General features: G+C 43.6%; 1 protein-coding gene across 1 annotated transcript in view; it reads left to right on the top strand.

Moving 5' to 3' along the window:
• The window catches only part of LOC120985806 (tropomodulin-2-like), a 163348-nt gene that overhangs the window by 115241 nt on the left and 33918 nt on the right, over positions 1 to 14189 (top strand). Inside the window, exons 4-5 of the mRNA XM_040413967.1 lie at positions 7126 to 7248; positions 7954 to 8028. Coding sequence (XP_040269901.1) covers positions 7126 to 7248; positions 7954 to 8028 — 198 coding nt within the window. The remainder of the gene's footprint in view (positions 1 to 7125; positions 7249 to 7953; positions 8029 to 14189) is intronic.

The raw sequence follows: 14189 nt of genomic DNA on the forward strand, positions 1-14189 counted from the left end.
GATGATGTATATCCGACCCACATACCGATACCCGTACTCATAAACAGCAGACTACCCCTATGAAAAGTGCCAGCTTAGTGTCCCTCATACACGATAGTGCTCCACATACACAGTAGTGCCAGGAGAGTGTAGCGGTACATTGCTAAAGATCAAGGGTAGTAAAATGGGTAGTGTCACTTATGTTTTTTTGTAGTGTGCCTCACACGTGAGAGATTTTGTTGCAGAAATTTCTGCAACTGAAAATCAGTTTTAATAATCTGTATGGACAGAGGTGGATGAGGAACATAAAGTGGCCCGGGAAAAAAACTAAAAGTGGCCCCATGTTGTAGGCAGCTCCAAATTCATAGAAGACGAGGCAGCACAAGTAGGCATGGACAACAGCAGTAGGTGGGGCTAACAATACCATCGTGCAGCAGAAAATACCACCCCAGCAGAACCAAATACCCTTGCCACAGTATTCAACTGTATCACCGTCCTGAGGGCAGTGAGACAGTTGAATTTAGGAGAGCACCTGCGGCCGTTGGTCTGGTGAATAAATACCTAATGCTCTAAGCATTAATTAATTCTGAGAGCATCAGATCATTATGTACCCAGCTGGCAGCCATGAGGAGGGCTCAGGCGGCCCCTTGGGCATTGGCACACTGGGTAATTCCCCTGTAGAGTCTATGGCCAGTCGACCTCTGTGTATGGGGATTCCTGAAATCAATGTGCTTGCCTCCAAAATAACCCCATCCTGATGAATGGAACAGATTTTCCGTCGTAGAAATTTGTGCATCCAAATCTGCCACATGTGAAGGCACTCTTAGGCTACCTGCACACGGATGCAGGCTGTCGTGCAGAAATCCTGCACAGATTTCTTTGTGGATTTCTATGCGTTTCTGCACCAATTCCACACCAAGACCCCATGTGTTACTTTGGCTTTGCTGCGGTTTTGCTGCAGATCTCACCCTTGCATTGAAAAGGCTAAAATCCGTAGACAAGAACTGCACAAAGAATTGACATGCTGCAGATTTCAAAATCAGCACAGCAGGTCAGATTCTGCATTAAACTAAAAAGCGTACATGAGATTTGTCTTATCTCATACACTTTGATAGTACTGTAAGACACTGCGTTTTTTTCTGTGCGGAAAAAACATGCTTGATCTGCATCGTGTGCAAGCAGTCTTAGGGTCTGTTCACACACTATGGTATATACTCAGCATAAATGGCAGGAAATGCTTCCAGCACAAACTCTTAGGCTGCATTCACACGTCCGTGCTGTGTTGCGGACCCGAAAATTGCGGATCCGCAACACACCCGCCTGGCACCCCTATAGAAATGCCTATTCTTGTCCGCAGCTACGGACAAGAATAGGACATGCTCTATCTTTTTGCGGAGCTGTGGACCCAAAGATCAAGGCCGCGCTCCGCAAATGCAGATGCGGACAGCACACTGTGTGCTGTCCGCATCCATTCCGTCCCCATAGAGAATGAATGGGTCCGCACCCGTTCCGCAAAATTGCGGAACGGATGCAGACCCATTTGGCGGACGTGTGAATGGAGCCTTAATGTGTTCACACTTGGCTGATATACATTTCTATTACTTTTGTTTAGCTGAATAGCAAAGCACACCCTCCTGTGTAGCCGAGAATCACAAAAAAGTACACCACACTTGGTTAAACTTGATGGACTTATGTCTTTTTTCAACCGTATTAACTATGTAACTATGATATAATAGTATTTTATATATAGTATTAATATAAGATTTTTAATAGAACTATATGTTGTTTAGACTGGTATTCTATGGGTGACATATGACATATCGTTGCATACATTGGAGGTATCGGTCCAGTTTGTAGGTGGAGAACATTTACCAGCACACACAATAATTACAGTCTGATAAGAGCTGATTCTATGCTAATTTCATTACAAGCACAACAATTTCTATGTACATGGCAGTGGCTGCTTAAATACTTGATAAAGGCAGATTAGTCTACCTCTGCATCAGAAGCTCCTTTAGGGGTGTCTGTCACAGATTCTATGAAAAATATTGGATATAAAAGTCTTCCATGCAGAACATGACTACCGGTATTTCGTATGGTGTAATGATGGACTTACTAACAGAAACCCGATGGACCACATTATAGTCAATGGGGTCCGTCTGGCACCATTAGCTTCAGTTATGTGCTGGATCTGTCACTACCATTATTATTTTTTGTTTTATTCCTATAATGGGGCATTAGCAAAAGGGAAAGCAGCCTTAAAGGGAGTCTCTCACCAGCGACCTCCCTATCAAACTAAGGCATAGATAGCTTTCAGTCACTCGAGTGAAACTTTTTTCGCACTTCCCAATCCGAGGCTCCGTTCCTGAGTTATGAACCTCTTTCATAGTATGCAAATGAGCCATTTGGTGCAACAAGGCGGCGCCACCATTGCTCTTGTTGCACCCAAGCTCCGCACCTTTCTGGGGCCAGCCCCTCCCTCCCTGCTTTGAATGACAGGTACAGGCAGTGGCAGTGTAATATTTCCTGACCCTGTGTTCCCGCACATGCCCCATAGCTTTGCATATCGGCGCTTTCACAGAATCAGGACTACGAGAGCAAAGGTGACGCCCTTGTTACTCCAAATAGCTCACTTGTATATAGTGCCTTGATAAAGTATTCATACGCCTTGAACTTTTCCACATTCTTTCACATTACACCCACAAACCTAAATGTATTTTATTGGGATTTTATGTGATAGACCAACACAAAGTAACAAGTATGTGTGAAGTGAAAAGAAAATGATATGTGGTTTTCAAAAAATTTTATATATAAAAAACTGCAAAGTGTGGCGAGCATTTCTATTCCGTCCCCTGTACTCTCATACCCCTAAGTAAAATCCAGAGTGACCAATTGCCTTCAGAAGTCACCTAATTAGTAGAGTCCCCCTGTGTGTAATTTATTCTCAGTATAACGTCGGCTGTTCTGTAAAGGCCTCAGAGGTTTGTTAGAGAACATTAGTGATCAAACAGCATAATGAAAACCAAGGAACACACCAGACAGGTCAGGGATAAAGTTGCAGAGAAGTTAAAGCAGGCTTACTTTATTTAAAAAAAGGTATCCCAAGCTCTGAACATCTCACGGAGCACTGTTCAATCCATCATCTGAAACTCACAGCCCAGGCAAAAAGAGCACTAATTAGAGCCCCATGGTCACTCTGGAGGACCTGCAGAGATCCACAACTCAGGTGGGAGAATCTGTCCACAGTGCAGCTATTAGTCGTCTACTCCATAAATCTGGCCTTTATGGAAGATTGCCAAGAAGAAAGCTATTTTTGAAAGCAAGCCATAAGAAGTCCCATTTGCAGTTTGCCACAGGCAAAGTCGGGGACATGGCAAACATGTGGAAGAAGGTGCTCTCGTCAGATGAGACCAAGGTTGAACTTTTTGGTCTAAATGCAAAACGCTATGTGTGGCGGTAAACTAACACTGCATATCACCCTGAACACACCATCCCCACCATTAAACGTGGTGGCAGCATCATGCTGAGGGGATGTTTTTCTTCAATAGGGACAGGGAAGCTGGTCAGAGTTGATGGAAGATGTATGGAGGGCAATCCTGGAGGAAAACATGTTAAAGGCTGCAAAAGACTTGAGACTGGGGTGGAGGGTCAGCTTCCAGCAGAACAACGAGCCTAAACATACAGCCAGAGCTACAATATAATGGTTTGGTTTAGATCAAAGCATATTCATGTGTTAGAATGTCCCAGTCAAAGTCCAGACCTAGATTCCATTGAGAATCTGAGGCAAGACTTGAAAATTGCTGTTCACAGACGTTCTCCATCCAATCTGACTGAGCTTGAACTAATTTGCCAAGAAGAATGGGCAAAAATGTCAGACTCTAGATGTGCAAAGCTGATAGAGACATATCCCCAAAGACTTGCAGCTGTAATTCCACCGAAAGGTGGCCCTACAATGTACTGACTCAGAGGGGGCTGAATACAAATGCACGCCACACTTTCCAGATTTTTTTTTTATAAAAAATTTTGAAGACCATCTATCATTATCTTTTTACTTCACACATACTTTCTACTTTGTGTTGGTCTATCTCATAAAATACATTTAAGGGCTCATGCACATAAAGGTATTTTTGGTCTGCATCCATTCTGCATTTTTTGGGGGTCTGATGTGGACCCATTCACTTCAATGGGTCCGCAAAAGATGCGGACTGCACACCATGTGTTGTCCGCATTTGTATGTGCGTTCCGTGGCCGGAATGCACACTGCTGGTATCCGTGTTTTGAGGATCCGCAACTCCAAAAACGTCCCTGTTTATGAGCCCTAAGTTTGTGGATGTAATGTGAAAAGTTTAAGGGCTATAAATACTTTTTTAAGGCATTGTATTATCAAAAAGGCTCATAAATCAGGAACAGGGCCTCGGATCAGAAAAAAAAATGTACTCAGGTGACCTAAAGCTATCTACCTATACTTTTAGTCTGATAGAGACACTGTTGGTGACTTCCTGGACAACCTGTTTACATCACTGATGATTGCGAGTCACTGCAAAGTTTCATTTTTGGGTTACAAAGGAGTGAGAGAACACATGCTATAAGCTCAGCCTAACCCCGCTCACGGCCCCTGCACTAGTCATTCTGGAACGTGTTCTTTCACAAATATAATTTTCTCTCCTGTCCTGATAGCAGCATACAGGGCGTGTGCAGTTATCGCCCATGACAAAAATGTGACATCTATTTACTAAGCTCTTTTTGTGTTTTATCACATGACCTGCTGGAAACTGTGATTGAATCCCCAGTGTCTGTAAACAACCCGCCTGCATTACTCAGTGCCATAGGGTTTAAGAATATATTACCCAACAAGATACAGAGAGCAGTCATGCTGACCAGAGACTGATCACAGATGTCTGTTGGCAGAGAGGAAATATTCACCCTTGACTGTGTTCTGCACAATACAGGCCAAATTATGATGAAAAACGGATGAATGTATCTTGCCAAAAAAATTAGCTTGCAAAGTCTTTACACAGTGTATGTTTCTTGTAATGAGGCTTTATAACATAATGAAGTAACAGTTTATGGGCCTGAAGTAAGCCTGGTTGGATAACATGTGACACGATCATACAGTGTTTCTAATATTAATAGCCGTGTTTCTAATACTCTATTGACAGGTTATGGATGAAGGTGTCAGCAGTTGTCACGTCACCTAGTGTTGTCAACTCTGTCTATAGAGCAGCATGATGTAATTATATTCCTTGTAGCTTAGGGTGTTGAAAGAGGTAATGGTTACACCCTTTGTGATCTAGGTCCATGAAGGGGTTTATGGTTACATTCCTGCTTGTATAAATGTGTGCTTCGCAGCTGAAGGCATCTGTATTGGTCCCATGTTCATATGTGTCGGCATTACTGAGAAAAATGAAGTTTTAGATATGCAAACGAGTCTCTAGGAGCAACGGGGACGTAGCCCTTACACCTAGAGGCTCAGCTCTCTCTGCAACTGTCGAGTGCCCTGCATTTAATTTGACTTTAGCAGACATCAGAGCCAGGCATGATCACGTTTACACTGCCAGGCCCTGTCAATCATAGTGCAGAGGGTGCAGCAGTTGCAGAGAGAGCAGAGCCTCTAGGTGTAATGGCAACACCCCAGTTGGTCCTAGAGGATCATTTGCATATATTAAAGGGAACCTCTCATCAACTTTATGCTGACCGTACTGAGAGCAGTATAAAGTAGTGACAGAAATGCAGATCTCAGCGGTGTGTCATACATCAGCTAAAAGTAAGTGGTTGCTGAGAACCAGCATCATAATCATTGCAGCTCAGGCCTTGAAAAGAGTCCAGTCTACCTGAGAAGAGTCCTGGTTATTCATGACTTCCTGCTCTCCCTACCCACCTGCTGATGAATGATAGGCTTCTACCTGGTTTTCTCCCTTTCTCTCTAGTAGAGAACATAGCACTTACTCCTACAGGAGACCTGGCACGCACTCTCGTGCGCATGCGCAACTCGGCTAGACACGTGCTTTTTAAATAGACGCCGCTCCTCTGTACAAGTGGCTAATTTTCCCTGCAGTGCGGACGCACGCTTTCCTTTTGAGCGCTGACTACCTAACAGGTATTCCCTTACATGGTAATATCTATGCTAACTGATTGCTGTCATGTCCATATATACTACCATAACATAGTACCTATAGTTCCTTAACATGTAACATAGCATCATACAGTATCATCTATGCCTACCATTGGACCTAACTATCATCAATACTCACCTTATGATCCGGCGGACCAGACAGATACAAATTGACAGCTTGGAAGAAATCATACTTATTTTTATGTATTATTGCCATGTTTATTTTACGTTTTATTTTGACTTTTCATTTGACTTATTTTGCTGTCAGATCATGTGATTTGGAATATTTAATTCATGTGACTAAATGTCCTTATACTTACCACTGCCATTATGTACTTTGATAAATCATGATATTTAATGTCATTTTCTTTATTCTGTTATAGTTTGATAAAGGCCTAAATGGCCGAAACGTAACACCAGCCGCAGATTCAATAAAAAAAACACGAATGATCCAATAAGCTAGGTTTAATTGTGATATTTCTGGAGTTTTTCTTCACATATCTCCCTGTTTGGACATTTCTGACTATGAAAGACCTAAATTAACATGAAATCCCACCCCATTCTCAATAAAGATTTTTTTTTTTACAATACATTGTTAGAGTCTATTACATACATTCTGATCTGTCAGTTTAGTGCTATTTACTTAGATTATAGCCCCTTTTACTGGATTATTCTATTTCAGTTTCATATTTCCATCTCTTTTACTTTGAGTTCTCTACTTTGTTTATCACTCATTTAGTCTTTTATTTTACATACAATTTACAAATAACACAAGGAGCTACTGTTTGCTTCATGCTCCAACTAGATTCTGGGCAATAGTATTCATACCATCCTTATAAAACGGTTATAAACTATAATAGTAAACCTCCTTTTCTGAAGAGCAATTGGCATGTTTGTATAGGATTAGAAATCATATTTAATGGCTGATATTGTACTGTATAATTCTCTAGAAGAAGAACCAGTATCTAGTATCAGCAATGATTTATGTATCTGCAAACTTCATTAAAATCCTATGGTCTCTTGTATTCTTGCAGGAAAGGTATTTGTTCCCAAGCATATGCCCCTGGATCAGGAGCTAGAAGAGAGGGTGACCTTGGAGCCTGAACTGGAAGAAGCTCTCGCAAGTGCCACAGACACAGAGCTGAGTGACCTTGCTAGTAAGTGACAGAAGTAATGGCTTTCCCTGATTAACTGTATCATTTACAGTGTATTCCACACAGTCTAATATAGAGTATGCTGCCACTGAGCATGTGTCTGGTATAAGGAAATGTCTGGGAGCTGCACAGTTGCAAAAGACTGGGCATGTGTTGCCAATGGCGGCCAGATGGGGTTAGCAGTTCTGCTAATGGGTGGAAATGTTTAATCCTATTATTAGGGCACTTTACACTATCTAAGAATACGAAGCCACACATTGCGAATAGCCGTACATTGCAAGGAACCGCATGGGATGAGGACTACATTGTATAATATTTTTTTTATTGTTGCCATTATTTCATATTCTTAGAATATTATACATTTTTAGGAATATATTTGATATGTGAAATTAAATGTTTTTATAGACATTACTGTTTGTAGAGCCAGAGCGCTGCGATGTCGAGCGGGTAAACAATGAAGGAAAGGCTGCACTCGCATGGAGCGCGGTCTTCTCTTCAACCAGCTGATCAGCGGGGGTGCTGGGTGTTTATGACCGATCTGATATTGATGACCTATCCTGAGGATAGGTCATTAGTATTAAAATCCCCGAAAAAACCCTTTAAGATAGCAATACATTCAGTGTATATACGTTTTCTCTTGTGCTAGCATGTTCAATGACAAGGAAGCAGATTTATGTCATGTCTGTATTCTGGTCTTGTGTATTTTAGCTGTCCTAGGAGTGCAACATTTTTCCAGCAGACCACAGGGAAATGAAGTCGGCTCAGAGGGAGCAGATCTTAGAAGTAAGGATATATCATGCTGTCTACAATAAATGGATGCATGCTGTCATCAGGCAAGAAGCTACTCTGTTGCTGTCTTTTCCATTCCATTACAGACAGGATACATAATCTATGTGTCATATGTAAGCTAAAAACAGCAAACAAACATGTTACATGAAGTAAGATTTTTTGACATGAGACCAGTTCAACAAGGCTTAGGCTACTTTCACACTAGCGTTCGGGTGTCCGCTTGTGAGCTCCGTTTGAAGGGGCTCACAAGTGGCCCCGAACACAACCGTCCAGCCCTAATGCATTCTGAGTGGATGTGGATCCGCTCAGAATGCATCCGCCTGCCAGCACTCAGCCTCCGCTCTGCTCAGCGAGCGGACACCTGAACGCTGCTTGCAGCGTTCGGGTGTCCGCCTGGTCGTGCGGAGGCAAACGGATCCGTCCAGACTTACAATGTAAGTCAATGGGGACGGATCCGTTTGAAGATGACACAATATGGCTCAATCTTCAAACGGATCCGTCCCCCATTGACTTTCAATGTAAAGTCTGGACGGATCCGTTCAGGCTACTTTCACACTTAGAATTTTTTTCAAACTATAATGTAGACGGATTCATTCTGAACGGATACAAACGTCTGCATTATAGGAGCGGATCCGTCTGAGCAGACATCAGACGGACCCGCTCTGAACGGTAGTGTGAAAGTAGCCTTACCATGTTCTCAGTACAGGGGTGGTGTCTTTGGAGGCATGTACTGTATTGTCCTGTTGTTGTTTTTTTTAAGGAATACTAAACCTAGAAATTAATTCTAAAAGTAAACAAGATATTAGTTCACCCCCATCACTGCATTTTCTGCATGGTCCTGGCACTAACAGAAGTCCTGCAGGTAACACAGGGGTTAATCTTCTGCTAATCATTGCCATTTTCAGCTAAGATGAGTGGGCTTAGAAAAAGAGGGAGCAGGCTCGGTCTGGCCCACAGGGGAACAGGTGAATCCCCCAGTGGGCCCCTGAGCAAGGTGGGCCCCTAGTCTCCCACCCCCTGCACAACCGGCACATAACACAGTAGACTTACTGCACTACATACATACATTCATTGTATAGCACCTCAACCAGCCTATGCTCACATAAAGAACTTGATAGATTATTAAAGAAACTCCAAAGTTTATTATTACAGACACGATCAGATAGCTGAGGTGACTTCTGGTTATAGAGGAAAGCTACCAGTGTCCTCTTCTCCCCAGGATCTCAAAGTTGCTGTAGGGACCCCCATATTCAATCATCTGGTAGCATCTTGCTGCTGTGTGAGCAGGTAATATTTGAATGTATCCATACGGTGGGCCCCCAAAATACATTTTACTGGTGGGCCCTAAGCACCCCAGTCCGACACTGAGAGGAAGAGTTTAACAATTCTTAGGACAGGGCAGAGGAGGGAGTTTCCTTCTCCAGCTAGTTGACTTACAACCAGTCACATGATTGTGAGGAGAAGGGACATGATTGGCCTTTTGGGAAAGGATTTCTTTATAGTTACATAGTTAATACGGTTGAAAAAAGACATCAAGTCCATCAAGTTCAACCAAGAGATAGGGATAGGTGGGGATTCGCATCCCAGAACGAATTGAGACTCAGATTTCTACACGTTTTCATAAGCATTAATGTTGTGTACTTTCAAGAATTCATCTAAACCCTTTTTAAAACTGTCCACTGTTCCTGCTGTGACCACGTCCTGAGGAAGTCTATTCCACAGATTCACAGTTCTTACAGTAAAGAAGCTTTGACACTTCCAGAGACTGAACTTTTACTTCTCCAGTCGGAGGCAGTGCCCCCTTGTCTTTTGAGCGCATTTTACATGGACAGTTTTTCACCGTATTTTTTGTATGGCCCATTTATACACTGCTCAAAAAAATAAAGGGAACACAAAAATAACACATCCTAGATCTGAATTAATTAAATATTCTTCTGAAATACTTTGTTCTTTACATAGTTGAATGTGCTGACAACAAAATCACACAAAAATTAAAAAATGGAAATCAAATTTTTTTAACCCATGGAGGTCTGGATTTGGAGTCACACTCAAAATTAAAGTGGAAAAACACACTACAGGCTGATCCAACTTTGATGTAATGTCCTTAAAACAAGTCAAAATGAGGCTCAGTAGTGTGTGTGGCCTCCACGTGCCTGTATGACCTCCCTACAACGCCTGTGCATGCTCCTGATGAGGTGGCGGATGGTCTCCTGAGGGATCTCCTCACAGACCTGGACTAAAGCATCTGCCAACTCCTGGACAGTCTGTGGTGCAACGTGACGTTGGTGGATAGAGCGAGACATGATGTCCCAGATGTGCTCAATTGGATTCAGGTCTGGGGAACGGGCGGGCCAGTCCATAGCATCAATGCCTTCGTCTTGCAGGAACTGCTGACACACTCCAGCCACATGAGGTCTAGCATTGTCTTGCATTAGGAGGAACCCAGGGCCAACCACACCAGCATATGGTCTCACAAGGGGTCTGAGGATCTCATCTCGGTCAGGCTACCTCTGGCGAGCACATGGAGGGCTGTGCGGCCCTCCAAAGAAATGCCACCCCACACCATTACTGACCCAATGTCAAACCGGTCATGCTGGAGGATGTTGCAGGCAGCAGGACGTTCTCCACGGCGTCTCCAGACTCTGTCACATCTGTCACGTGCTCAGTGTGAACCTGCTTTCATCTGTGAAGAGCACAGGGCGCCAGTGGCGAATTTGCCAATCTTGGTGTTCTCTGGCAAATGCCAAACATCCTGCACGGTGTTGGGCTGTAAGCACAACCCCCACCTGTGGATGTCGGGCCCTCATATCACCCTCATGGAGTCTGTTTCTGACTGTTTGAGCAGACACATGCACATTTGTGGCCTGCTGGAGGTCATTTTGCAGGGCTCTGGCAGTGCTCCTCCTGTTCCTCCTTGCACAAAGGCGGAGGTAGCGGTCCTGCTGCTGGGTTGTTGCCCTCCTACGGCCTCCTCCACGTCTCCTGATGTACTGGCCTGTCTCCTGGTAGCGCCTCCATGCTCTGGACACTACGCTGACAGACACAGCAAACCTTCTTGCCACAGCTCGCATTGATGTGTCATCCTGGATAAGCCGCACTACCTGAGCCACTTGTGTGGGTTGTAGACTCAGTCTCATGCTACCACTAGAGTGAAAGCACCGCCAGCATTCAAAAGTGACTAAAACATCAGCCAGGAAGCATAGGAACTGAGAAGTGGTCTGTGGTTACCACCTGCAGAACCACTCCTTTATTGGGGGTGTCTTGCTAATTGCCTAAAATTTCCACCTGTTGTCTATCCCATTTGCACAACAGCATGTGAAATTGATTGTCACTCAGTGTTGCTTCCTAAGTGGACAGTTTGATTTCACAGAAGTGTGATTGACTTGGAGTTACATTGTGTTGTTTAAGTGTTCTCTTTATTTTTTTGAGCAGTGTATATTTGTATAGGTTAATCATGTCCCCCCTTAGACGTCTCTTCTCAAGACTAAATAAATTAAATTCTTTTAATCTTACTTCATAACGAAGACCCTCCATGCCCCTTAACAGTTTAGTCGCTCTCCTCTGTACTTTTTCCAGCTGTAGTGTGTCCTTTCTATGGACTGGTGCCCAGAACTGAACTGCATATTCCAGATGAGGCCGCACCAACGCTTTGTAAAGTGGTGATATTACATCCCTGCGACACGACTCCATGCCTCGTTTAATCCATGACAATATCCTGGTGGCCTTAGAAGCAGCTGATTGACATTGTATGCTGTAATTTAATCTACCATCCACAAGGACACCCAGATCTTTCTCTATAAGTGACTCTCCCAGTGTTACTTCCCCTAGGACATATGAAGCATGGAGATTATTACTACCAAGATGCATAACTTTACATTTATCCACATTAAACCTCAGTTGATGCCCAATCAATCAGAGTGTCCAAGTCAGCTCGTAGTTTATGGACATCTTCCATAGACTGTACAGTTCTACATAGCATCTACATTAGTATCATCTGCAAAAATAGAAATGGTGCTATTAAAGGGAACCTGTCACCGGGATTTTGTGCATAGAGCTGAGGACATGGGTTGCTAGATGGCCGCTAGCACATCCGCAATACCCAGTCCCCATAGCTCTGTGTGCTTTTATTGTGTAAAAAAAACTATTTGATACATATGCAAATTAACCTGAGATGAGTCCTGTCCCTGACTCATCTCAGGGACTTAAAACTTGGTAGTCAGAAGAATGGCGTCACAAGGGGCGCCTACCGACAACCAAAAAAAAAGGAGAGACAGCGCCAGTCATACATACACCTGGGGAGAAGACTTAGTGGAGGCCCAGGGAGGCAAGGTGCATAGTAACGTGGGGAGTAGTGAATCCCCATAGAGAGGTAGAATGGTGGTGGTAGTATAGGTAAATAAGTATGATAAATATTTATTTGAAAAATTAAATAGATTGGTGGTGCCACATTGGTAATAGTAAAAACAACATAAAACACAGACACCATTAAAATATTTTAAAGTATATACGGAGTTAAAACTCCAGTTAACTCACTTCGCTGGGGGGTTGCCACCAGGATAAAGCTCAAGACACCTGGGACAAAAAAAAACCCGGCCGGGATCGCCTGTAGTATAATAGAGATGGCCGTCTGCGTTCCAGTGGTGTGGTGAAGATGGTATACAGCACACGGATCTCTCTCTCTTTATTTCAAGTAATATACGGCTCAACGCGTTTTGGGGAAGTCATAAAATCCCCTTCATCAGGAGCAATAGTAAAACAGATACACATGGGAAGGTATATATAGGGACAAACATAAATTGAAATTCCCACCATCATGACGTCACTTCCGGTTTCTGTGGAACGCATATCATATGACACAATAAGAATAAAGGCCACAACTGAGGAAAAAAATACCTATATGTATATATTATATTGGTGGGGGTGCGCGGGTCTAAAACAAGGAGGTCGGACCTCTGTATGAATCCCGCCCCGGAGAGCGGCGGTTGCCGAGGGACCCGGAAGTACGATACCAGTGGAATATGCCGCTAAACTGAAAACCAACTCGAATGGGACTTGGCTTGACACTACTCTTCAACATAACGACGACACTACAGTAAGAATGAATGATAACTATTTGGGAACAATCAAAGACTTTATTCGGAACGAAATAGATGGGTACTTTTTATCCATCTATCTTTCCCTCTGAATAATACCTCGAGGGTTAAGACTGTCCCTCAAACCCACCTTTTGGTTGATAAACTGTTTTGTACGAAGTGGCTTGAGATTAGCGATGAGTGTTCTGTCAAATATATGAAGACACTCATCACTAAACGCAAACGCATTTGCATTGATCTGGTTACGAAGTTAAACAGGCCTTATTTACCACCTCCAATAACCACCACCAACTATCTAATAAGAGAACAATCTTAAGAGCCTATGAGTACAACGAGGTTAGGAACAAATGTAAGAAACTTCTAAAGTTAGAGTATGCGAAAGGAACAAACGTACAGAACGAGGATTACCAAATCACCCGGTTTCTGCCCCTAATAACACAGCAATCAATATAGTTCGGGACCACCTTGCCCCCTCTGACCATACCCTGGGAGCCAATAGGACACGGATCATCACTCTAACTATCTATAACAGTCACACCCAGATTCATCGACGTATACACCCTAACCCGATGGCATCTACCTTACCCAAGTCCCATCAGACCAGCTCCCGTCACTCTCATACAGCTCTACCCCTCCTCACTACGACAACTAAGGACCATCTTAGGCCGGTACCTCGATTCCAACCACACAAGGACCAGACCACTGATACTCCTGCTAGGCCGGTCTCTCCATCCATCACCAACCCGAGTGTCAGGACTGGAATAGTGGATCAGGTGCCCCTTGGCAGGGATGAAATAATCCCAAAGATTAGCGTAGTACAAGAGGTCAATACAATCGGGTAGTCGGTTCCAGTTCCGGGTCGTGGCAGGCAACAGAAATCGTAATCGAGAGAACAGGCAAGGAGTCGGTAGCTGGGAAGTCAGGATAAACAGCGGATTCACAGGGAAGAGCTGGGTGTTCACCATAAGGTTGAATAACTCAGCAATGAGTCAAGGCTCTGACTGGCTTTAAGTACAAAGTGAACCCAGGTCCGCCTCCCCTGGTTGCCGGGCAACCAGGAGG

Source organism: Bufo bufo, chromosome 1 (assembly GCF_905171765.1).
Source record: "Bufo bufo chromosome 1, aBufBuf1.1, whole genome shotgun sequence".
Lineage (NCBI taxonomy): Eukaryota > Metazoa > Chordata > Amphibia > Anura > Bufonidae > Bufo > Bufo bufo.